The sequence below is a fragment of the Dicentrarchus labrax genome, unplaced genomic scaffold (assembly GCF_905237075.1).
Source record: "Dicentrarchus labrax unplaced genomic scaffold, dlabrax2021, whole genome shotgun sequence".
NCBI classification, from domain to species: Eukaryota; Metazoa; Chordata; class Actinopteri; family Moronidae; genus Dicentrarchus; species Dicentrarchus labrax.
In genome coordinates, this window is record NW_026136712.1 from 22,986,508 (window position 1) to 23,012,987 (window position 26,480).

The 26,480-nt window shown below is 42.0% G+C and overlaps 1 protein-coding gene and 3 long non-coding RNA genes across 17 annotated transcripts; 3 read left to right on the plus strand and 1 right to left on the minus strand.

Moving 5' to 3' along the window:
• Positions 1–111: 111 nt before the first annotated feature.
• On the minus strand, positions 112–25,735 carry dpysl4 (dihydropyrimidinase like 4). 5 transcript variants are annotated; one of them, XM_051417014.1, is made up of 15 exons: positions 25,430–25,735; positions 17,725–17,813; positions 17,445–17,629; positions 10,715–10,879; positions 10,534–10,595; positions 10,363–10,443; positions 10,206–10,274; positions 6,774–6,894; positions 5,926–6,082; positions 5,677–5,818; positions 5,001–5,085; positions 4,011–4,096; positions 3,735–3,914; positions 3,025–3,190; positions 112–2,884 (listed from the first exon to the last, which is right to left on the minus strand). In XM_051417014.1, exons 1-15 carry the CDS (start codon positions 25,718–25,720, stop codon positions 2,793–2,795), a joined length of 1,971 nt encoding a protein of 656 aa, XP_051272974.1. In that variant the 5' UTR covers positions 25,721–25,735; the 3' UTR covers positions 112–2,792. The 5 variants fall into 5 exon arrangements, with proteins under 5 accessions (XP_051272974.1, XP_051272971.1, XP_051272969.1 ...); XM_051417011.1 differs by lacking the exon at positions 25,430–25,735 and adding an exon at positions 18,876–19,044; XM_051417009.1 differs by lacking the exon at positions 25,430–25,735 and adding an exon at positions 18,876–19,047 and having other exon boundaries at positions 10,363–10,595.
• On the plus strand, positions 11,449–12,933 carry LOC127373026 (uncharacterized). Of its 2 annotated transcripts, none has more exons than XR_007886833.1 (3): positions 11,449–12,006; positions 12,646–12,677; positions 12,836–12,933. It is a non-coding gene; the product is annotated as an uncharacterized LOC127373026 (long non-coding RNA). The 2 variants fall into 2 exon arrangements; XR_007886832.1 differs by having other exon boundaries at positions 12,646–12,771; positions 12,836–12,906.
• Positions 16,703–17,484, plus strand: LOC127373024 (uncharacterized). Of its 9 annotated transcripts, none has more exons than XR_007886826.1 (5): positions 16,703–16,801; positions 16,919–17,076; positions 17,117–17,155; positions 17,196–17,274; positions 17,392–17,484. It is a non-coding gene; the product is annotated as an uncharacterized LOC127373024 (long non-coding RNA). The 9 variants fall into 9 exon arrangements; XR_007886822.1 differs by having other exon boundaries at positions 16,919–17,037; positions 17,077–17,155; XR_007886827.1 differs by lacking the exon at positions 17,117–17,155 and adding an exon at positions 17,077–17,116 and having other exon boundaries at positions 16,919–17,037.
• Positions 19,275–23,993, plus strand: LOC127373027 (uncharacterized). The gene is made up of 2 exons (XR_007886834.1): positions 19,275–20,830; positions 21,287–23,993. It is a non-coding gene; the product is annotated as an uncharacterized LOC127373027 (long non-coding RNA).
• Positions 25,736–26,480: the final 745 nt, after the last annotated feature.

Here is a 26,480-nt window from a genome sequence, read left to right on the forward strand (position 1 = left end):
ATACTGTTAAATAAATAAATAATAATAATAAAGAATGAATCAATTCTTATTATTGAATGATTTCTCATACCATCTTTAGATATTGATGAATAGAAATAAAATGACACTGGCTTTCTCTTCAAACTTTATTCATGCAGCTTTCATTACAACTGGTTTTACATTCACTACAGGAACAACAACCACAAGAACAACAGATGCACCATCGCCACGGTAACGCCTCCTCATATACACACTGCCATGTCTGCACACGATCACTGCGAACACAAAGAGTTTGTTCTCCATGTTGGCTCCAGAGCATCTGAGAGGACAGAAAAACAACAACTGCTACAGGAACAGTGCCGCCATGTTGGATCTGAATCTGTACGGTCTAGCAGTGTGCTAAGCTAACCATCTGATGCCTATGGCTTCACATTTACCGTACAGACATGAGTGGTATCAATCTGATCATCAGGCTCTCTAAATTTTAAACTACTGTTTGTTCACAAACATCTTTGTGAATGTATATCCTGTTTCCATAGCGACAGCGTCGCACCAACATGGCTGCCGTGGGCTGCGCTGTGGCTGGACCGTGTTGGACTGATGCTAACACGGCCAGGATACAAAAACTGTAAAAAATACAAAACCGTCATTGTTTCAAGTGAAGCCTTTAAAAATTGAGAACACTGTTAAAAATCCCTTCAGGGGTCATCAGAGGTCACAGAGCAGGACGGGGAGGGGTCTGAAAAAGCCTTCTTTACAGGCAGGGTCAGAGGTCAGAGGTCACGATAGATGTTGTCAGACCAGGGATGGATCAATATTTGTGATACCGCCACTTTTCCCAGAGGACACACATCGCTGCTGTTGTCGTTCTATGTTGTGGTATGCCTGGCGCCGCGCAGCCGTTTCCCCCGATGACTTTTGCCAAAACACTTTTGAAGCGACCACCAACGTAGTGATGCATCTCAATGGGAACGATCACAAAGACCCCCAGACCTCAGACCTCCGTCGTACACATGTGGCAGTGGTAAACAAAGCACAGGGATTGCATAATGTTATATGTGTTATATAAAATGTTCAGTAATGAACATGAAGCTACATCTGCTGACAGATCGCGTCCTCCTCGTGTTTTATATTTGGTGGGGCTGAAGTGTTTCTTGGGGGGCGGGGCCAGCAGGAGAATCACTGAGTAGTTTACATTAGAATCCAGTATCAGGATCTTATGATACCATTTTCTGATATTCTGGGTGTACTTTGTTTACATCTGTAGAGGGCGTGGTATTGAAGGGATTGCTACTTGCAGGCTACCGCTGGAATTATTAGCACCATTTATCAGTTCAAGTTCACAAAAAGTCTAATTGTGTTAGTGTGAAAGTTGAATTCTGGTTTGCATTCATTTATTATTTGATTAATAAGTAAAAGACACTGACAGGACGAACCCTGCAGTCCAATAGAAACACTTATTACTCTACCACAGACTGCTGAAGGTTTATATTCATATAAAGGTCTCATAGTGGTTCAGACTGAGACTGACACAACATTATCAATGACCTTAAATTAGTCAAGAAGTATTATTGATATTATTAATGCCTACAGTGAATTCAGGACAATATGAGTTTCATTTACAATGAGCAGAATGAGTTTATGGAAATAATGGAAGAAGTAGCTTGATGAGGACAGCTTTCAAAAAACACAACATCTGGAAATATCTGGAAACAACCAGCCACAACAGGTTACAAGCTCTAACAAAGAAAACCAGTTAACCCAGTTTGAAAAGTGTACTGGTGGTAAACAGTTTGTCTTCAGATGAACACGACTGTACTGTTAATAAAAGGAAACAGGAAGTATGATACACTTTTATATTATAATACTACTACTACTACTACTACTACTGCTGCTGCTGCCTTTATCAGAAGTTTTAGGACAAATGAAATGAAATGTTGATGAGTACACGTGTAAGAATTAGAGTACTTCACATGATTCCAAGAACCAGACCAACAACATTTAGTACTTGTTAAAATACCACTGTTGTAACATTTAGTACTACTTTAGCGGAGCACAGTAGGTATAAGATTTAGTAGTATTTGTAGGGTTGTAGTACCATTGTTGCAAGGTTTAGTACTAGTTGTAGGGTTTTTTAGGTCTAGTTGAAGTACTACTGTAATAGGATTAAGACTAGATCAAAGTTAAGCGTACAGGGTTAGGGTGTCGACCACAGCGGTAACGAGTAGTTATAGGATAATGTACTTATTTTTTTACTAGTTGTAGGGTTTTTGTTGGGTATAGCACTAGTTTTAATATTATTATTCAAAAATGTAGTTCTAGTTTTAGGGTTTAGTACTAGTTGAAGTACTACTGTAATAGGACTTAGTAGTAGTTGTAGGATAAAGTACTTGTAGTGTTGTTTTAAAATTCAGTATTAGTTGGAGTAAATCTGTTCTAAGATGTAATACTACTTGTTAGGTGTTTGTAGGTTTTGTAGTATTCTAGAATTGAAGTACCATTGTTGCCGGGTATAGTAATATTTTCGGGTTTGTGGTAGGGTTTAGTACTAGTTGAAGTACTACTGCATCAGGGTTAAACAGTAGGTGTAGGAAAAAATATTTGTTGTGGGGTTGTACTGCCATTGTTGTAACATTTCGTATTAGTTGAAGTAAAACTGTTGTTGACTTCAGTACTAGCAGGTGGGTTTTTTAGGGTTTAGCACTTGTAGGGTTTGGTACTACCTGAAGTACTACTGTTATAGGGTTTGTAAGGTTGCAATAGGGTTCAGTAGTAGATGAAGTACTACTGTTGTAGTACTGTTGTAGTACTGTTTAAGATAAGGATGTGATGTTGGAGCGTCCACCAGGCGGTGCCACAATCCTCTGAGTGGAGCGGCGCGGTATGTGGTCATCAACCTGAGCTCCTGGAGAGCAGAAGAAGAGTGACGTTAATAACTCAGCTGCTGTACGTGGTCCAAATTACAGAGTGCTTACCCAGAATGCAACTCAGCTGTAGCTGATCAGATTATTGATCAGAATAGTGCAGATACGGGTGTGTGTGTACCTGCCAGGGTGAATCCTGATTGGTGGAGGTTTCGGAGGCAGGTCTGGGTTTTCGGACATGGTGGCCCCCTGGTGGTCGGAGTGGGTGGGATAGATTTAGTCATACTGATGACATCATGAACCGGACCATCATAGTTTCCACGGGGGACGCCTCGGGCCTCGGCCATCTGAGACGAGGAGAGAAAAACTAAACAACCTCCAAATGGACTAATCGATCAGTTAACTCAGCGGTCCCCAACCACTGGGTCATTTGGTACCGGGCCGCACAGAAAAATAAATAAATATTTTATTGATGATCAGAGTCTGAAATATGTTTTATTTTGAAAAATAACCGTATCATTTTATTTCGTCCTATTTATCGCCCACACATTGAAGGCAGGTCCGTGAAAATATTGTCTAACATGAAACCGGTCTGTGGCGCAAAAAAGGTTGCGGACCGCTGAGTTAACTGATTCACCAACTCGACACTGAACCTGTTAGTTGTTACCTGTTGGCCTATAAACAACTCACTGGTTACCAGCTGCCAACGCTGGTCCTTGTTCTGAGATTTAGGGGCCCCACAGGGGTCATATGACCCCTGTGGGGCCCCTAGCCGCTATATATTGATATAGCACACAGAGTGGTAAACCAAGCACATGGATTGGTGAACAGAGCGCAGGGATTGGTCAACAGAGCGCAGATAGTTTCCTGATTAACCAGTTGGTTAGTTACCTTGCTGCGGGCTCTGATCCTCTTGTAGACCATGTCGGGAAAAGCCTTCCTGGGGACAAAGCGCCCTGAACCTTCAGTCACGTTGAGTTTTCCGTCCTCCAGAACAACTCGACCACCACTGATCACCACTGATGGCACGCCTCGAAACTCCAAACCCTCCAAGATGTTCACCTCCAGCGTCTGTGCACAGACAGGCAGCATGGTGAGGAGGAAGATCAGTTTATGATGAATGATGATGAATTTGATTATGGATGATGAGGATCGATGTGTTATTACCAGGTTGTGAGTCTTTGCAGAAACAGTTTGTGTCTCCTTTGGGTTCCAGATGACAACATCAGCATCAGATCCTACAGCGATCCGTCCTAAACACACAGAGGACAGAAACATCAGTCTACCACTGACATCAGTCTGAGTCATCAGAAAAACTGCCTAGGCAGAAACCTAGGACAGATCCTTCGGCTCTACTTGGGTGGTCGTCTGTCTCAACCAGTTGGGGTGAGAGAGAGAGAGAGAGAGAGAGGGAGAGACAGACAGACAGACAGACAGACAGACAGACAGACAGACAGACAGACAGACAGGTGCACAGCAACAACAGTATTGGCAATGGCAATCTAGCAGGACCATGGCAGGAGGCTCCACCAGGATCGATAAGAACGTGCGAGACGAGAAAGCACAAGAACTCCGGGGAAGAAGTGAAGTTAGTAACATGCATTAATGGAACATGAATGAGTGCAGAAAGAGAGAGGAAGAGAGGAGCTCAGTGCACCATGGGAAATCCCTGATAGTCTAGGCCTATAGCGGCATAACTAAGGGATGGTTCAGGACTCACCTGATCCAGCTCTAACTATAAGCTTTATCAAAGAGGAATGTCTTAAGCCTACTCTTGAATGTGGAGAGGGTGTCTGCCTCCCAGAACCACAACTGGAAGCTGGTTCCACAGCCCTTGTCGCCAAGTGCTTGCTCATGGTGGTACTGTTGGGTCTCTGTAAATAATGTTATAAAGAGTTCGGTCTAGACCTGCTCTATTTGAAAAGTGTCCTGAGATAACTTCTGTTATGAATTGGCGCTATACAAATAAAATTGAATTGAATTGAATTGAATCAGTCTACCGCTAACATTAGTCTACCGCTAACATCAGTCTACCGCTAACATCAGTCTACTGCACTGCAGATATAACTGGTACTGGTTATTTGGATCACTGTGGCATGGACGTTCCAGAGATGGATGTTCAAATTTAACTTTATCTTTAGTAGTTGGATGTGATACCTTTACGTGGGTAAATGTTGAAGAGTTTAGCAGCATTGGTGCTTGTTACAGCGACGAACTCGTTCTCATCCATCTTCCCCGTAGACTGCAGAGAGACACAGTGAAGATATATGTGAGAAAGACTCACAAGCAGTCACCACATGTGAACTTCATCCTGTTCTTGGTAAATGAACTGTATTTGTATAGTTTCCTTTCTAGTATTCCGACCACTCAAAGTGCTTTTACACTACAGCCACATTCTCCCTTTCACACATTCACACAGTGAGCAGAGCCCATCAAACAGAAACTAACTTATTCATTCACATTCACACTACGATGACGCAGCACATCGTTCAGTGTCTTGCTCAGGGACACTTCGACATGCAGCAGGAGGAGCTTGGGATCGAATCAACAACTGTCCGATTAGTTGATGACCCACTCTGCCTCTGAGCCACAGCCACCCTGAAACCAATGCCTGGACACTGTATTCAGATGTCATACCAGAGCACTTGTTCACTCATTTAAAATATGTAACCCTCACATTTGGAGCTCATTGGAAGAATTTCTGAGGCTGTCACCATTTGACATATTCTGAAACTCTCTGGAACTGCAATCTGTGATTGGTCAGCTGTGTGGAGGTGAGAAAGTACCTTTCGATATCCACATTTGTATGATTCATGGTATGGAGACACATTACCACAGCTCTGTCCCACACCACTGACATCCTCTCCTCGATCCCATTGGTTCCCTCTGGGATCAGAGTGAAATCATCTTTACCGACGGCTTTCTGAGCTGTGGAGAAGCTTGCATGAGCGCTGGATGTCACCTGGAGATCTCCACTGGAAAAAAACACATACAAGCACCTGTCAGATTCACCGGGGACACCTGTATTGTTGAAGTGAAAGGAGAAACTACATTAATGCTAACCATGCTACATGATACTAACCATGCTAACAGAGAGGTCAGGTACAGGGGAGTTGAAGGATCAGGGTTGATAGGCGGGCTCATGACAAAGGCAGCAGCTGTGGCCCAGTCTTTGGACCAATAGTGAGAGCCGTCAGTGGCCAGGCCGGCTGTGATTGGCTCCCCATACACCACAATACCTGATGACAGAAACGGGTTTGTTTAAACTACAACAAGAATTCCACCATACTCTAGTGGAGGGGTTCGTACATCCCTCGGAGATGAGAAAGGGGAGTATGGGGGGGAGTCCAGGCACCCCCCAAAAGAGTTACTAGGACGGACCACCTGCAGGGATCGGCGCTGTGATTGGGTGCACTGTCAGTTGGGCAGCAGTCAGGGCGGGTCCTAAGCATGCCAACCCCTGGCTCATTGTCCCCCATCATTGTTGCCGTTGTAGTCATCATCATCATCATCATCATCATCATCATCATCAGTCACTACTGTTAGTGTAGTTGTTGCTACTGTTGTTGCTGTGCACCTTTGTCTCTGTCTCTGTCTCTCTCTCTCTCTCTCTCTCTCTCTCTCTCTCTCACCCCAGCTGGTCGAGACAGACGACCACCCACCTAGAGCCGGAGGATCTGTCTGAGGTTTCTGCCTTTTAACAGGCAGTTTTTCCTTGACCTTGTCGCCAAGTAGAGCTGGTGACCCATGTACCGAGTCTGAGTCCTTGCTGCAGCGGCCCTGGGTTCGAATCCGACCTGCGGCCCTTTGCTGCGTGTCATCCCCTCTCTCTCTGCCCCCCTTTCCTGTCTATCTTCAGCTGTCACTACAATAAACGCAATAAAAGCCAAGAAATATACTTTAAAGAACAGATGAGGATGATGATGTCACCTTTCTTCCTGGCTTTGGCGATGACATCAGCAGCAGATTTGCTCATCACCTTGGTAACATACAGCGGACAGTTGGCCTGTTTGGCAATGGTAATGGCCCGATAAACTGCCTCCGTTTCCACCTGAAATGTAACACAAACACATCAGTAATACACAATCAGCAACCTCATTGGTCCTGATGTCTAAGTGATACAGCATGATATTGTTGTTGATGTGCTGACATGCTACGGTAAGCGTACTGACTCATTTCCGGTTTCCTTCCTGCTCTGTGTACACTGTTTGGTGCTGTAGCTCTGTCAGTGAATGCTAAATCTAAATTAGTTTTACTCGTTACAGCGGTTATTTTCCCGCTTAACGTTTAATCGTAGACTAGTTCTACCTAAAACACTCGGAGTTTCTCCTTCTTTTAGTGACTTTCCGCTATTTTCAAAAGTTTTCACACACGCTAGCTTCATTAGCATTAGCAGTTAGCTATGGCTTCTCCCTCTGCTCTGTCCTGCTCAGTGTGTCAGATGTTCAGTTATTCCTCTGCCTCCTTTAATGATAATGGTACCTGTATTAAGTGTAGTTTATTTACTGCGCTGGAGGCGAGGCTTAGTGAATTAGAGGAACGGTACCACACCACAGAAGTATTTCTAGCCGCTATAGTTAGCCAGCCCCCAGTAGCCGGTGCGGGCCGATCGAAGGTAGCTTCTGCTAGCCGTCCCCCGGTAGATCCCCCGGTAGTTCCCCCGGTAGTTCCCGAGCAGCCGGGAAGACAGGGAGGCTGGGTGACTGAGCGAAGGAAGACTAAAACACCGAAGCCCACAGGTCATTACCAACCCATTCATGTTTCTAATACATTTTCCCCACTCAGCGATACACCCGCTGAGGAACCAACTCTGGTTATTGGCAGCTCCATAGTCAGAAACTTGAAGTTAGCGAAGCCAGCGGCCATAGTTAAATGTATCCCTGGGGCCAAAGCGGGCGACATTGAATCCTATTTAAAACTGTTGGCTAAAGATAAACGTAAATATAGTAAGATTGTTATTCACGTCGGCGGTAATGACACCCGTTTACGCCAGTCGGAGGTCACTAAGATTAATGTGGAGTCGGTGTGTAATTATGCTAAAACAATGTTAGACTCCGTAGTTTTCTCTGGACCCCTGCCAAATGTGACCAGTGATGACATGTATAGCCGCATGTCGTCATTCCACCGCTGGCTGTCGAGGTGGTGTCCAGCAAACGATGTGGGCTTCATTGATAACTGGCGGCCTTTTTGGGGAAAACCTGGTCTGATTAGTAACCCTAACCCGAGTACTGACAGGAACTAGAAAAAGAGATCACATCTCTCCTGTACTAGCTTCTCTGCACTGGCTCCCTGTAAAATGTAGAATAGAATTTAAAATCCTCCTCCTCACCTACAAAGCTCTTCATGGTCAGGCCCCTTCATATCTTAAAGAGCTCATAGTACCCTACTACCCCTCTAGAACACTACGTTCTCTGAATGCTGGGCTACTTGTGGTTCCTATAGTCTCTAAAAGTAGAACAGGAGCCAGAGCCTTCAGTTACCAAGCTCCTCTCCTGTGTTCAAGAGTAGGCTTAAGACATTCCTCTTTGATAAAGCTTATAGTTAGGGCTGGATCAGGTGAGTCCTGAACCATCCCTTAGTTATGCTGCTATAGGCCTAGACTATCGGGGGATTTCCCATGGTGCACTGAGCTCCTCCCTTCCTCTCTCTTTCTGCACTCATTCATGTCCCATTAATGCATGTTACTAACTTCACTTCTTCCCCGGAGTTCTTGTGCTTTCTCGTTTCGCAGGTTCTTATCGATCCTGGTGGAGCCTCCTGCCATGGTCCTGCTAGATTGCCATTGCCAATACTGTTGTTGCTGTGCACCTGTCTGTCTGTCTGTCTCTCTCTCTCCCTCTCTCTCTCTCTCTCTCTCTCTCTCTCTCTCTCTCTCACCCCAACTGGTCGAGACAGACGACCACCCACCTAGAGCCGGAGGATCTGTCCTAGGTTTCTGCCTTTTAACAGGCAGTTTTTCCTTGCCCTTGTCACCTAGTGCTTGCTCATGGTGGTACTGTTGGGTCTCTGTAAATAATGTTTTAAAGAGTTCTGTCTAGACCTGCTCTATTTGAAAAGTGTCCTGAGATAACTTCTGTTATGAATTGGTGCTAAACAAATAAAATTGAATTGAATTGAATTGAATTAGGAGAGACGGCATCCATCCCACTTTGGATGGAGCGGCTCTCTTATCTAGCAATATGGCGAAGTTTATTTCTAAAACCTGACAACCCAGAATTAGGACCAGGAAGCAGAGCTGCTGTCTTACACACTTCTCTGCTCTTCCATTAGAACAGTCACCCACCCAAAACCCCCATAGAGACTGTGTCTGTCCCCCGACCACCTAAATTATTTAAAGAAATAAAAACAAGAGGAGTTCAACATAAAAATCTAATAAAAATTAAAACCAACTCCTCAGTAGCACAAAGTAAGAGAATGAAATGTGGGCTGTTAAATATCAGGTCTCTGTCCTCTAAAGCTGTTTTAGTAAATTAATTAATATCAGATTATGATATTGATTTACTTTGTCTTACTGAGACCTGGTTGTCCCACGAAGAGTATGTTAGCCTAAATGAATCCTACAGTGCTGTAGCTAAATTTAAGGAAGAGATTCCATCAGTGTTTAATTCAATGCCATGTCTGAATTTAACAACTCAATTCAATTCAATTTTATTTGTATAGGACCAATTCATAACAGAAGTTATCTCAGGACTCTCTCTCTCTCTCTGTCTCTCTCTCTCTCTCTCTCTCTCTCTCTCTCTGTCTCTCTCTCTCTCACCCAACTGGTCGAGACAGACGACCACCCACCTAGAGCCGGAGGATCTGTCCTAGGTTTCTGCCTTTTAACAGACAGTTTTTCCTTGCCCTTGTCGCCAAGTGCTTGCTCATGGTGGTACTGTGTCCTGAGATAACTTTTGTTACGAATTGGCACTATACAAATAAAACTGAATTGAATTGAATTGAATTGAATTGAATTGGCTGTAAATCCAAATCCAACACTGAAGTAAAACCTGCAGTTTCTCTAACGTCCACTAGAGGCTCCAGCAGTGAGTCAGTCTCCATATTAAACACATCATTTCCCCGTTCATAACATCTGTACAACTCACTCCTTTAAATTATGTTATATCATATTTATAGGATTAAAGTTATTTAAAGTTACGCAGAATTAAGGGCGTGGCCACTTTGAGTGACAGGCAGTAACCAGGCTTCATGTGACGTCACTGAAACTATGGAGAGTTTTATTCACACAGTCTGTGATTAACACACATGTTCATTCCAATAAACCAAAACATATATTATTTATATCACACTGGATATGACTGGATATTGGTTATATGATAATGTTTTTACGTGTGTTACAGGTGTAATTACGGGTGTGTGTACCTCCTCAGGGTGAGATAAAACGTGTCCTTCAGGTCCGGTGATGCCGAGACAGAGAAGCTTCTTCTGTTCCTGAAACAAAAAACAGTTAAAAAATGTAAAGGTAACATTCACTTCCTGTTCCTGAAAAGCTCCTGTCTCATTGGACAAGCTGTATTACCTCGTCAATGATGTCACCATTCTCAGCATGAACCTGTGCGATAGCGCCAAGATCCCGAAGGACCCCGAATGCCTCGTAGAGCTGAACCCGTAAAACAGGAAGTGGATTTAGTGAAATGAAGAGAAAACATTGATGGATGCAAACTGTAAACAACAACAATAATAATTTCACCTGAGAGTCGGAGCTCTGGTATTTGTCTTTGAAGGTCATGAAGAAGAGGAAGGAGTTCACACCTGGAACACAAACACTGCAGAGTTTTATCTCCACTGATTCCACCTTTAATGGCTCTGACCTCTGACCTTTGTCTCTGACCTCTCTCTCAAAACTCTGACCTTTGTCTTTGACCTCTGACCTTTGTCTTTGACGAGTGTCTCCAGCTCCTCGTACAGCCCTTCGTGCCAGCGAGTGACGTCCAGGTGGAGACAGAAGTCGCAGCACGCCCTCTGCTCCGCAGTCTCCCTCCACTGATCAAAGGCTGACAGTAAACTAGTCCCCGGCTCCACCAGCACATGGTCCACTGCCAACACAAGAGTCACTGTTAGAGCAGCAGATCGACCCGATTAACAAACACAACGGAGGATCAGCTCGAAACACCCTTTGCATCAAAGTGATGGTAACCTCTTCCTGGGGGGGGGCTCTACTGTACAGTACAGACAACACAATGCTGTATGTTCATCCTCATGTGTTCACTCTGATGTATGTTCACTCTCCTGTGTTCACTCTCTGATGTATGTTCATCCTCATGTGTTCACTATGATGTATGTTCACTCTCATGTGTTCACTATGATGTATGTTCATCCTCATGTGTTCACTATGATGTATGTTCACTCTCATGTGTTCACTCTGATGTATGTTCATCCTCATGTGTTCACTCTCTGATGTATGTTCATCCTCATGTGTTCACTCTGATGTATGTTCATCCTCATGTGTTCACTCTCTGATGTATGTTCATCCTCATGTGTTCACTATGATGTATGTTCACTCTCATGTGTTCACTCTGATGTATGTTCATCCTCATGTGTTCACTATGTTGTATGTTCACTCTCATGTGTTCACTCTGATGTATGTTCACTCTCCTGTGTTCCCTCTCTGATGTATGTTCATCCTCATGTGTTCACTATGATGTATGTTCACTCTCATGTGTTCACTCTGATGTATGTTCATCCTCATGTGTTCACTCTCTGATGTATGTTCATCCTCATGTGTTCACTCTCTGATGTATGTTCATCCTCATGTGTTCACTATGATGTATGTTCACTCTCATGTGTTCACTCTGATGTATGTTCATCCTCATGTGTTCACTATGTTGTATGTTCACTCTCATGTGTTCACTCTGATGTATGTTCACTCTCCTGTGTTCACTCTCTGATGTATGTTCATCCTCATGTGTTCACTATGATGTATGTTCACTCTCATGTGTTCACTCTGATGTATGTTCATCCTCATGTGTTCACTCTCTGATGTATGTTCATTCTCATGTGTTCACTCTGATGTATGTTCATCCTCATGTGTTCACTCTCTGATGTATGTTCATCCTCATGTGTTCACTATGATGTATGTTCACTCTCATGTGTTCACTCTGATGTATGTTCATCCTCATGTGTTCACTATGATGTATGTTCACTCTCATGTGTTCACTCTGATGTATGTTCATCATCATGTGTTTACTCTGATGTATGTTAACTCTCATGTGTTCACTCTCTGATGTATGTTCATCCTCATGTGTTCACTCTCTGATGTATGTTCACTCTCCTGTGTTAACTCTCTGATATATGTTCACCCTCACGTGTTCACTCTCTGATGTATGTTCATCCTCATGTGTTCACTCTGATGTATGTTCATCCTCATGTGTTCACTATGTTCACTCTTATGTGTTCACTCTGATGTATGTTCACTCTCTGATGTATGTTCATCCTCATGTGTTCACTCTGATGTATGTTCATCCTCATGTGTTCACTCTCTGATGTATGTTCACTCTCCTGAGTTCACTCTCTGATGTATGTTCATCCTCATGTGTTCACTCACTGATGTATGTTCATCCTCATGTGTTCACTCTCTGATGTATGTTCACCCTCATGTGTTCACTCTCTGATGTATGTTCACCTTCATGTGTTCACTCTGATGTATGTTCACTCTCCTGAGTTCACTCTCTGATGTATGTTCATCCTCATGTGTTCACTCACTGATGTATGTTCATCCTCATGTGTTCACTCTCTGATGTATGTTCATCCTCATGTGTTCACTCACTGATGTATGTTCATCCTCATGTGTTCACTCTCTGAGGTATGTTCATCCTCATGTGTTCACTCTCTGATGTATGTTCACCCTCATGTGTTCACTCTGATGTATGTTCACTCTCCTGAGTTCACTCTCTGATGTATGTTCATCCTCATGTGTTCACTCACTGATGTATGTTCATCCTCAAGTGTTCACTCACTGATGTATGTTCATCCTCATGTGTTCACTCTCTGAGGTATGTTCATCCTCATGTGTTCACTCTCTGATGTATGTTCACCCTCATGTGTCTCTGGGTGAACACATGAGGGTGTTAGAACTACTGTTTATCAGACGTCTCCAACGCACACCTTCTTATACTGATTGATCAGAATTGATAGGTTATTGATCTGACTGGAGCTGATTGGTCAGTATTGAAAGGTTATTGATCTGACTGAAGCTGATTGAAATGTGGGCTGTTAAATATCAGGTCTCTGTCCTCTAAAGCTGTTCTAGTGAATGAATTAATATCAGATTATGATATTGATTTACTTTGTCTTACTGAGACCTGGTTGTCCCACGAGGAATATGTTAGTCTAAATGAATCCACCCCCAGTCATATTAATACTCACATTCCTCGAGGCACAGGCCGAGGAGGTGGAGTAGCAGCTATATATGATTCGAGCGTTTTAATGGACCCTAAACCTAAACTAAATTATAATTCATTTGAAAGCCTTGTTCTTAGTCTTTCTCACCCAAACTGGAAAACACTGCAGCCAGTTCTATTTGTTATAGTGTACCGCGCTCCTGGACCGTACTCTGATTTTATATCTGAATTTTCAGAGTTTCTATCAAGCTTAGTCCTTAAATCAGATAAAGTAATTATTGTAGGTGATTTTAATATTCATGTGGATGTTGACAATGACAGCCTTAGTAATGCATTTATATCATTAATAGACTCAATTGGCTTCTGTCAGAGTGTAAATAAACCAACTCATTGTTTTAATACACTCTTGACCTTGTTTTATCATATGGCATTGATATTGAACATTTAATAGTCTTCCCACATAATCCTTTCCTATCTGACCATTATTTAGTAACTTTTGAATTCATACTATTAGATTATAAGCCATTAGGCAAAACTTCCTACAGCAGATGTTTATCTGACAGTGCTGTAGCTAAATTTAAGGAGGAGATTCCTTCAGTGTTTAATTCAATGCCATGTCTGAATTTAACAGAGTCCTATAACAACTTTAGTCCCTCTGAAATTGATAATCTTGTCGATAGTGCTACAGGCTCACTACGATCAACATTAGACTCTATCGCTCCTATAAAAAGGAAATTATTAAAACATAGGAGACTAGCACCTTGGTATAACCACCAAACCCGCCAGTTAAAGCAAATAGCTAGGAAATCTGAAAGGAAATGGCGCTCTTCCAAATTATCAGAATATCGCTCAAATTGGCAAGATGATCTTAAGATTTATAGAAAGGCCCTCCGTAATGCCAGAGGAGCCTATTACTCAGCACTAATAGAAGAAAATAAGAACAACCCTAGGTTCCTCTTCAGCACTGTAGCCAGGCTGACAGAGAGTCACAGCTCTATCGAGCCACATATCCCCATAAACTTAAGTAGCAATGACTTCATGAGCTTCTTCTATAATAAAATTATTACTATTAGAGAAAAAATTAATCACCAACTGCCATCAACAGTTATCAGTGGCTCTCCAAGTTCAGGGACTTCTGTCAATGTAAACTTAGATGTATATTTAGACTGTTTTTCTGCTATCGATCTTCATCAGTTAACTTCAATCATTTCTTCATGAAGCCATCAACCTGTCTGTTAGACCCGATCCCAACTAGGCTGCTTAAAGAAGTTGTTCCCTTAATTGGCACTTCTTTACTGGATATGATTAATCTTTCTTTATTATCAGGATATGTACCACAGTCCTTTAAAGTAGCTGTAATTAAACCCCTTCTTAAAAAGTCTACTCTTGACCCAGGGGTTTTAGCCAACTATAGACCGATTTCTAACCTCCCGTTCTCTCTAAGATTCTGGAGAAAGTAGTCGCCAAAGAGTTGTGTGACTTTCTACATAACAATAGTTTATTTGAGGATTTTCAGTCAGGATTTAGAGTTCATCATAGCACAGAGACAGCTCTGGTTAAAGTTAATAATGACCTTCTGACTGCTTCTGACAATGGACTTGTCTCTGTACTTGTATTATTAGATCTTAGTGCTGCATTTGACACCATTGACCATGATATTCTTTTACAGAGACTTGAGCATCAAATTGGCATTAAAGGAACTGCCCTAACCTGGTTTAAGTCATACTTATCAGATCGTACTCAGTTTGTACATGTTAACGATGAATCCTCCATAAATACTAAAGTTAGTCATGGAGTTCCACAAGGTTCTGTACTTGGACCAATACTATTTACTTTATATATGCTCCCTTTAGGCAACATTATTAGGAATCACTCCATTAACTTTCACTGTTATGCAGATGATACGCAGTTATATCTATCAATCAAACCCAATGAAATTAATCAATTATCTAAATTACAAACATGTCTTAAGGACATAAAATCCTGGATGACCTGCAATTTTCTGATGTTAAACTCAGAAAAACCGAAATTCTTGTTCTTGGCCCCAAAAACCTTAGAGACTCATTGTCTAAAGATATAGTCATTCTAGATGGCATTAACTTGGCCTCTAGCACCACTGTCAGGAATCTTGGAGTTCTCTTTGATCAGGATTTGTCATTTAACTCCCACATAAAGCAGACCTCTAGGACTGCCTTCTTTCATTTACGTAATATTAGAAAAATTAGACACATACTATCACAGACAGATGCAGAAAAACTAATCCATGCATTTGTTACTTCAAGGCTGGATTACTGCAACTCTTTATTATCAGGTTGCCCTAATAAGTCCATTAAAACGCTCCAATTAATTCAGAACGCTGCAGCACGAGTACTGACAGGAACTAGAAAAAGAGATCACATCTCTCCTGTACTAGCTACTCTGCATTGGCTCCCTATAAAATGTAGAATTGAATTTAAAATACTCCTCCTCACCTATAAAGCTCTTCATGGTCAGGCCCCTTCATATCTTAAAGAGCTCATAGTACCCTATTACCCCACTAGAACACTACGTTCTCTGAATGCTGGGCTACTTGTGGTTCCTATAGTCTCTAAAAGTAGAACAGGAGCCAGAGCCTTCAATTACCAAGCTCCTCTCCTGTGGAACCGGCTTCCAGTTGTGGTTCGGAGGCAGACACCCTCACCACTTTCAAGAGTAGGCTTAAGACATTCCTCTTTGATAAAGCTTATAGTTAGGGCTGGATCAGGTGAGTCCTGAACCATCCCTTAGTTATGCTGCTATAGGCCTAGACTATCGGGGATTTCCCATGGTGCACTGAGCTACTCTCTTCCTCTCTCTTTCTGCACTCATTCATGTCCTTTAATGCATGTTACTAACTCCACTTCTTCCCCGGAGTTCTTGTGCTTTTCGTCTGCAGGTTCTCATGGATCCTGGTGGAGCCTCCTGCCATGGTCCTGCTTGACTGCCATTGCCAATCTGTTGTTGCTGTGCGCCTGTCTGTCTGTCTGTCGTTTCTCTCTCTCTCTCTCTCTCTCTCTCTCTCTCACCCCAACTGGTCGAGACAGACGACCACCCACCTAGAGCCGGAGGATCTGTCCTGGTTTCTGCCTTTTAACAGGCAGTTTTCCTTGCCCTTGTCGCCAAGTGCTTGCTCATGGTGTACTGTTGGTCTCTGTAATTAATGTTAAAGAGTTCGGTCTAGACCTGCTCTATTTGAAAAGTGTCCTGAGATAACTTCTGTTATGAATTGGCGCTATACAAATAAAATTGAATTGAATTGAATTGAATTGAATTGATTGATCAGTATTGATAGGTTATTGATCTGTCTGTTGGTGGTGGAGCAGTGTTAATAGGTTATTGATCTGACTGATGGTGGGTGATCAGTATTGATAGGTTATTGATCTGACTGATGGTGGTGGATCAGTTTTAATAGGTTATTGATCTGACTGAAGCTGATTGATCAGTATTGATCTGACTGAAGCTGATTGCTCAGTATTGATGGGTTATTGATATGACTGAGAGTGGGTGATCAGTATTAATAGTTTATTGATCTGACTGATGGTGGTGGATCAGTATTAATAGGTTATTGATCTGACTGATGGTGTGGATCAGTATTAATAGGTTATTGATCTGACTGATGGTGTGGATCAGTATTAATAGGTTATTGATCTGACTGATGGTGGTGGATCAGTATTAATAGGTTATTGATCTGACTGATGGTGTGGATCGTATTAATAGGTTATTGATCTGACTGATGGTGGTGGATCAGTATTAATAGGTTATTGATCTGACTGATGGTGTGGATCAGTATTAATAGGTTATTGATCAGACTGATGGTGGTGGATCAGTATTAATAGGTTATTGATCTGACTGATGGTGTGGATCAGTATTAATAGGTTATTGATCTGACTGATGGTGGTGGATCAGTATTAATAGGTTATTGATCTGACTGATGGTGTGGATCAGTATTAATAGGTTATTGATCAGACTGATGGTGGTGGATCAGTATTAATAGGTTATTGATCTGACTGATGGTGTGGATCAGTATTAATAGGTTATTGATCTGACTGATGGTGGTGGATCAGTATTAATAGGTTATTGATCTGACTGATGGTGTGGATCAGTATTAATATGTTATTGATCTGACTGATGGTGTGGATCAGTATTAATAGGTTATTGATCTGACTGATGGTGTGGATCAGTTTTAATAGGTTATTGATCTGACTGATGGTGTGGATCAGTATTAATAGGTTATTGATCAGACTGATGGTGGTGGTTCCTCCGGACAGTGCGGCTCTGGTTCCCTGGTAGAAGTCGTCGGTCGGGTTCAGGCCTTTCTGGGGAGTCAGCAGGTTGGTGTTGGCGTCAACACCGCCGGGGATCACCAGCTGACCGTACGCGTCCACCGTTTTCACACCGGACGGGACGATCAGGTTCTCGCCAATCTGTCTGAGTAGGACAAACGACAGGAAGTGTGATGAAGTCAGAGCTAACAGGTTGACCCACAATGCACCTGCAATAATCATGAATATCAATAAATTTACTTGATGGTCCCGTCCTCCACATAGACGTCAGCGTAGAATGACTGATCATCATTGACGACCTTTCCTCCTTTGATGATCAGACGGTCGCCCTAGAAACAGACAGACAGAGAGGATTCTGGGTAAAACAGGAGGTACAGACCTTAATAATCAGGAGTTTAGTTACTATGAGATAATAAAAAATCTTTTCTGGAAACATTTAAGGTCAAAGATGATTCTGATGAAATATGTGGTCTTTTATTGCCAAGCTTTTACCTAATTGTTTTTAAATCCCATGCTCTTATTATTATTGTGCTTATACTGTTTTGATTTACTTATTTTTAATGATTTATTTATTTTATTATGCTTTATATAATTGTATTGTTTTGTGTTGTATTTAATGAACTGTAATGAAACCTGCTTTATAAATAAACTGCAATCATATAACATTTCTTTTAATAATAGTCATAATGGTGGGACTGGGAGAGACTGGTATTGTCTGTGTGGAGCTTTCTATATACGAACAATGTTACATTCTGCTCTGTTTGCTCTAATGGTTTCCTTGTCTTTGTGTATTATATTTGTATATCGTTAATATTGTTTAGCTTTTTTTTACACAATAAATAAAGTTTGATAAATGACATCAATCATTCATATTATTGGAACAGTTGAGCTCATTCTGTATCAACCTTTTATATTATATAATAATAACTTCATTATTTCATGAAATCATCATTGTCTGTATCAGCTGATCAATGTTTACTTTGTATCAGCTGATCGATATCTACTCTATCTGCAGGTCAATATGCCCGGAAGTGATCAATTAAAAAGATATTAATTGTTCCATTAATGCAAAAATGCTTTTTATTTGATAGAATATGAATACGAATAAAAATATTCATCATTATTAATGGATTTCATTTGTCTCTCAGCTTCACTATCACGTGCTCTTTAAGGCCGAGCGAGGCGCACCGGTCCGAGCCGGGCGGGTCTCCAGCAGCTGCAGACACCGACAGACAGACCGGTCCGGCTCGGTCCAGTTCAGCATCGCTCTGGATCTAACGGCGGTGATTGACAGGCGGAGCTGCAGCATCCCGCCTCACCGGCCCACAGCATCCCTCTCTGCCCCGGTAGCCCGGCTCAGCCCGGCTCAGCCCGGTAAGGGTTGGACCTACCGCTGGTCTCGCACTGCTCTTCTTCGTCTGGAACGACATCCTTATCGATCTGTGATCGGCTGATTGATCCGCTCACACACACACACACACACACACACGCACACACACACACTGTCTGCTATTGTTGTTCCCCGCAGCTCTGACGTCACTGTGCCGACAATATACACATACAGCTTCCGGTGTTGACCTTCGAAATAAAAGTGGAGGAAGACCTGTACTAACAGTTAAACCAGAGCTGCCAACTCTCACGCTTTCGCCGTGTGATACGCGGTTTTGCCAGTTTTCACACGCACTCACGCCACACATCCAATTTCTCACGCAAAAAAAATCCGATCTTGGGCCGTTTGGACCGTCCAAAAACAATGTTCCGCTATAGTCAACAGAGAGGGTCAGGCACTAGGACCAAGAGGAAAACGGCCGCTCAAGCTGAAGCCTGTTTCCCTTAGTTTAGACCCGCCCACAAGCTCCTCGATTGGCTCTGCCGTTTCTTGTGTGATTGGCCGTCCCCGCTGTCACTCCATCCTGCTTGCACACCGGTCTGCTGGAGTTGCCCAGGTAACATCAGAGGTTTCATTTACATTCACGTTTGAATCAGTGTCCATGTGTGTGTGTCCAGAAAGTTTATTCTATATTTACATTTACATTCTTTACAGCCAGTCAAACCAAAAAAGGGAACAGTAAACGTAAAAGTAGCAATAGAAAACTAGAAGAACTACTATTGTCTACTGAGGGCGCCCACCGGTTAGCTCAGTCGGTACAGCTGGCGACCCGCATAAGGAGCTGCTGCAGCCGCGTTCAAATCCGACGTGCTGCCCCTTGCTGCAGGCCATCTCCTCTGTCTCCACCCACCATCACTGTCCCTCTACAGCTGTGTCCATAAATAAAGCCATCAAAAGGCCAAAAAAATAACTTGTGTCCCCCACACCCTGAAATCAAAATTTCGTCCTTGATCTGAGCTGAGACTAGGTATGTAACAATGAAATGTCGTTCCAATTGAGTACTCACTCTCTTAAACTTTAGATCTTGAAATAAATATTTGTTTGTGCGTGTGAACATGAGTTTAGTGTGGTGAAAGCTGTCATAACAAGCAGCAGGAGAGCACCTTGTTAACCTCGTGGTATACTGCATGCTCAAAATATCAGTTTAATACCATTCTAATCAAAATATCAATCAACCTACAGGTACCTAGGTCCAATCTTAAACACTGGTCTATGAATAAGGCTTTATTGTGATACAGGCAGTCATTTAGACACAACAATAGTTTTGTGGTTGAATGTTCAGCTCAAGTCTAGAAGGCCCTACAAGTCATGATGACGAACATGAATCAGAATAAGCTCAGGTATTGCACATCTTTAGCAGACCACCCAAAAATCCACTAGAATGCAGGAAATCACATCTATTTTATCCAAAATTCCCTGGGGTGGACCTTCAGCTATGTCTGCTTCTCAGAATGTAACCAATATTGTCCATCTCCAGTAGGCTGCCCCTATCAGCGGAATTTGGGCCTCCCCACAAACCACCAGAATGCAGGGCACAACATGGGTACAACATCAAATGAATTCCAATTCTCTGATATCTGAGCCACAAACTTGTGTGGCTGCGTGCGCGGCATCATTTTGGTCACCCCCTGACAAAATCTCACTCCAAGGTTTTTTGAAAAGTTGGCAGGTATGCAGTTACTGTAGTTAAAGTACTGATACACTGTACTAACAGTTACTGTAGTTAAAGTACTGATACACACTGTACTAACAGTTACTGTAGTTAAAGTACTGATACACTGTACTAACAGTTACTGTAGTTAAAGTACTGATACACACTGTACTAACAGTTACTGTAGTTAAAGTACTGATACACTGTACTAACAGTTACTGTAGTTAAAGTACTGATACACACTGTACTAACAGTTACTGTAGTTAAAGTACTGATACACTGTACTAACAGTTACTGTAGTTAAAGTACTGATACACTGTACTAACAGTTACTGTAGTTAAAGTACTGATACACTGTACTAACAGTTACTGTAGTTAAAGTACTGATACACACTTTACTAACAGTTACTGTAGTTAAAGTACGGATACACTGTACTAACAGTTACTGTAGTTAAAGTACTGATCACACTGTACTAACAGTTACTGTAGTTAAAGTACTGATACACACTGTACTAACAGTTACTGTAGTTAATGATACTGATACACTGTACTAACAGTTACTGTAGTTAAAGTACTGATACACTGTACTAACAGTTACTGTAGTTAAAGTACTGATACACTGTACTAACAGTTACTGTAGTTAAAGTACTGATACACACTGTACTAACAGTTACTGTAGTTAAAGTACTGATACACACTGTACTAACAGTTACTGTAGTTAAAGTACTGATATACACTGTACTAACAGTTACTGTAGTTAAGTACTGATACACACTGTACTATTTTATTATTATATTTTACTATATTTTACACAGGGATATACAGAGACCTACAGAGATCTATAGAGATCTACAGGGATCTACACGGGTCTACAGGGATCTACAGAGAGCTACATTTGAGAAATTTTGGGTTCTCTAAAATATCTTTTTCGTGCTCTGTGTTTCTTTACGTTTATATTTTTCTCTATATTTAAGTTCTCAAAATAAATAATGGCTGATGGTCGAGCTGTCTATCCCGCTGTAGACAAATGTTCATAATTTAATAAGATACAACTTAAGACCGTTAAAGGGACATTATGTAGGAATTTCTCCCATCTAGCGGTGAAATTGTATTTTGCATTCAAACGAATAGTGCTCTCTAGTGCCTCGCGTTTTCAAATGCGTATTGCAACTACGGTAGCTGTTATGTACCAAGAAGCCTACCTGTGGAGGAGAAAGCAGGCAACTTCAGCGTCCCTTTGAATATCTTTCTCCTTCATTGGCTCTTTCCACCTGGGAAAAGCTACCCCGATGTTTACCCTCGTTTTTTGAATTCGCCGGTCATGTTGCCTTTTTAATTCCCTTTTTCGCTTTTTTGGCGATGAGGATTCCTTCTCCTGTGGCTCGGCATAAGTATGATCCTCCATTATTAACTAAAGTGCAGTGCAGACTTTCAAATGTGCCTCTCACTGATCTCCTTCTCGGTTATAGCTGGTTTCAGTCACGTGACTCTGGCTCTGAACGAGAACACGTTGTGGATTAGCGAGACAGGTAGGCTAATGCTTTATGTCCCTCTCGGCGATTATAGTTTTTCAGAATGGCGGAACGACATGGAAGCCTCCATGGACTTGCCCGTCCAATGTACAGTGGATATAAAAAGTCTACACACCCCTGTTAAAATGCCAGGCTTTTGTGATGTAAAAAAATGAGACAAAGATAAATCATGTCCAAACTTTTTCCACCTTTAATGTGACCTATAATGTGAACAATTCAATTGAAAAACAAACTGAAATCTTTTAGGTGGAAAATTAAAAAATAGAAAACTTACAATAACCTGGTTGCATAAGTGTGCACACCCTCTTATAACTGGAGATGTGGCTGTGTTCAGAATTGACCAATCACATTCAAACTCATGTTAAATAGTAGTACGCACCTGCTATCATTTAAAATGACTCTGATTAATCCCAAATAAAGCTCAGCTGTTCCAGTAGGACTTTCCTGACATTTTCTCAGTTGCATCTCAGAGCAAAAGCCATGGTCCACAAAGAGCTTCCAAAACATCAGAGGGATCTCATTGTTAAAAGGTATCAGTCAGGAGAAGGGTACAAATGAATTTACAAGGCATTAGATATACCATGGAACACAGTGAAGTCATCATCAAGTGGAGAATATGGCACAAGAGTGACCTTACCAAGAACTGGACGCCCCTCAAAAATTGATGAAAAGACGAAAGTTGTTCTTGGCCCCAAAAACCTTAGAGACTCATTGTCTAAAGATATAGTCACTCTAGATGGCATTAACTTGGCCTCTAGCACCACTGTCAGGAATCTTGGAGTTATCTTTGATCAGGATTTGTCATTTAACTCCCACATAAAGCAGACCTCTAGGACTGCCTTCTTTCATTTACGTAATATTAGAAAAATTAGACACATACTATCACAGACAGATGCAGAAAAACTAATCCATGCATTTGTTACTTCAAGGCTGGATTACTGCAACTCTTTATTATCAGGTTGCCCCAATAAGTCCATTAAAACGCTCCAATTAATTCAGAACGCTGCAGCACGAGTACTGACAGGAACTAGAAAAAGAGATCACATCTCTCCTGTACTAGCTACTCTGCATTGGCTCCCTATAAAATGTAGAATTGAATTTAAAATACTCCTCCTCACCTATAAAGCTCTTCATGGTCAGGCCCCTTCATATCTTAAAGAGCTCATAGTACCCTATTACCCCACTAGAACACTACGTTCTCTGAATGCTGGGCTACTTGTGGTTCCTATAGTCTCTAAAAGTAGAACAGGAGCCAGAGCCTTCAGTTACCAAGCTCCTCTCCTGTGGAACCAGCTTCCAGTTGTGGTTCGGGAGGCAGACACCCTCACCACATTCAAGAGTAGGCTTAAGACATTCCTCTTTGATAAAGCTTATAGTTAGGGCTGGATCAGGGGAGTCCTGAACCATCCCTTAGTTATGCTGCTATAGGCCTAGACTATTGGGGGATTTCCCATGGTGCACTGAGCTCCTCTCTTCCTCTCTCTTTCTGCACTCATTCATGTCCCTTTAATGCATGTTACTAACTCCACTTCTTCCCCGGAGTTCTTGTGCTTTCTCGTCTCGCAGGTTCTCATGGATCCTGGTGGAGCCTCCTGCCATGGTCCTGCTTGACTGCCATTGCCAATACTGTTGTTGCTGTGCACCTGTCTGTCTGTCTGTCTGTCGCTCTCTCTCTCTCTCTCTCTCTCTCTCTCTCACCCCAACTGGTCGAGACAGACGACCACCCACCTAGAGCCGGAGGATCTGTCCTAGGTTTCTGCCTTTTAACAGGCAGTTTTTCCTTGCCCTTGTCGCCAAGTGCTTGCTCATGGTGGTACTGTTGGGTCTCTGTAATTAATGTTAAAGAGTTCGGTCTAGACCTGCTCTATTTGAAAAGTGTCCTGAGATAACTTCTGTTATGAATTGGCGCTATACAAATAAAATTGAATTGAATTGAATTGAATTGAAAGAGAAAAATGGTCAGGGAGGCTTCCAAGAGGCCTAGAGCAACATTAAAGGAGCTGCAGGAATTTCGGGCAAGTACTGGCTGTGTACTACATGTGATTACAATCTCCCGTATTCTTCATACGTTTGGGTTATGGGGTAGGGTGGCAAGACGGAAGCCTTTTCTTTCAAAGAAAAACATCCAAGCCCGGCTAAATTTTGCAAAAAAAATACATGAAGTCTCCCAAAAGCATGTGGGAAAATGTGTTATGGTCTGATGAAACTAAGGTTGAACTTTCTGGCCATAATTTCAAAAGGTATGTTTGGCGCAGAAACAACACTGCACATCATCCATAGAACACCATACCCACAGTGAAGCATGGTGGTGGCAGCATCATGCTTTGGGGCTGTTTTTCTTCAGCTGGAACCTTAATCAAGGTGGAAGGAATTATGAACAGTTCCAAATATCAGTCAATTTTGGCACAAAACCTTCAGGCTTTAGTTAGAAAGCTGACGACCCAACGACCCAAAGCATAAATCCAAATCAACAAAAGCATGGCTTCACCAGAAGAATATCAACGTTTTGGAATGGCCCAGCCAGACCCCAGACCTGAATCCCATTGAACATCTGTGGGATGATCTGAAGAGGGCTGTACACAGTCGGTGCCCTTGCAATCTGACAGATTTGGAGCGCTTTTGTAAAGAAGAGTGGGCAAATATTTCCAAGTCAAGATGTGCCATGCTAATTGACTCCTACCCAAAAAGACTGAGTGCTGTAATAAAATCAAAAGGTGCTTCAACAAAGTATTAGTTTAAGGGTGTGCACACTTATGCAACCAGGTTATTGTAAGTTTTTTATTTTTTATTTTTCCCCCTAAAAGATTTCCGTTTGTTTTTCAATTGAATTGTTCACATTATAGATCAGATTAAAGGGGGAAAAAGTTTGGACATGATTTATTATTGTCTCATTTTTTTACATCACAAAAATCTGGCATTTTAACATTGACATGACTTTTTATATCCATTGTATATACAGATAAGAAATTCTTCGCTTATGAGGATAAGTCAGATCATTGGCAGAGGTAATTTTACACCAATGAGGACACATTTATGAATGAAGACATTGATTTTAGCTAATAAAATACTTAAAACACTACACAATGTCCCTTTAACAAAGTAAAGCAATTTAGTTTAGTTTAAACAATTTCCTGTCTACTGCCCACTGCGTGCAATTGAACCACATTTCAACAGTGAATCATTTTCTGTTTGTCCCACACTATATTTTCTGTATCAATTGAAATGTAGTTGTAGTATATTTTTGCTCATAGGCACATGGGTAAGGGACAGCTACAGTGTAATCAATGGTCATTAAAACTGAATGAGTTCTCTTTTGCAGCTTTTAACAAATCATTAAACAAAAATACATATTGAAATAAATACAAAGCTGAACCTCTCTCTTGCTGTAGTTTTCCCGGGTGTGTCCGGAGGGAAACACCACAGTCTGTCCTCCTACTCTCAAGACGTCTCCTCCATCGTAGTGGTCACTGTGGGTTCGAGCAGCTCGGCGTCGCTGCGTCTGCGGGCTGAACGACTCAAAGTTCAAAGTTTTGTTCTCAAATGCTCCTTCGACACTGCAGAACATCCCTCCATACTTCATCCGAGGACGAGGAGAGTCCGAACCTAGCCGGGACAGCAGGGAGGAGCAGTCATCCTCCTGAGAACACCTCCTCTCAGACATCATGAACACTTCTGATCTGAGGCCAGACAAGACAAGGAGGAGGAGGAGGAGGAGGAGGAGGAGGGTTGGCTGAAGACCTCAGGCCATAAATGAGGAGACCAGAAGAAGGAGGAGGAGATGAAAAAGGAGGTCATGAAGGAGAGGAGGAACTGTGACCTCAAACTGAGACTGAGAGGAAATAATTAGAGGGAGGATGGAGAAAAGAGGAAGGGGGGAGAATGAGGTTTCAGTAACAACAAACAGAGGTTGTTGGTTTGAATTCTTTCTGAACAAAAAGTCTCTTTCAGGATTGTTTTCATCTGAAGACACCTGATGTCAGACCTTCATAAGCCCCACCCCTTTTTGCTCTGTGCTCCAATCACAGTTGACTCTCTCTCACACACACACACACACAGACACACACACACACACACACAGGTCAGTGATCATTACTGCTGATGCTCTGCAGTCTGAACTGGATTTCTTTTCCTGTCACATTCACTTTATCTACACACACACACACACACACACACACACTCAGTGGACCATAACAAAATCTGTATCTCCATGTTAATATGAAGCTCTCATTTTAAACTGAAAAGTCACTTCCTGTCTAACTCTCACTGTGTATCTGTCAGTATATATACACAGTATTTATACAGTCTATACACCGTACACAGTGTACACACTAGGGGTGGGCGATATGGGCAAAAAATAATATCTCAATATTTTTGGGGATTTTGGCGATAACGATAATCAGTCGATATCCTTTAAAATGTGATTA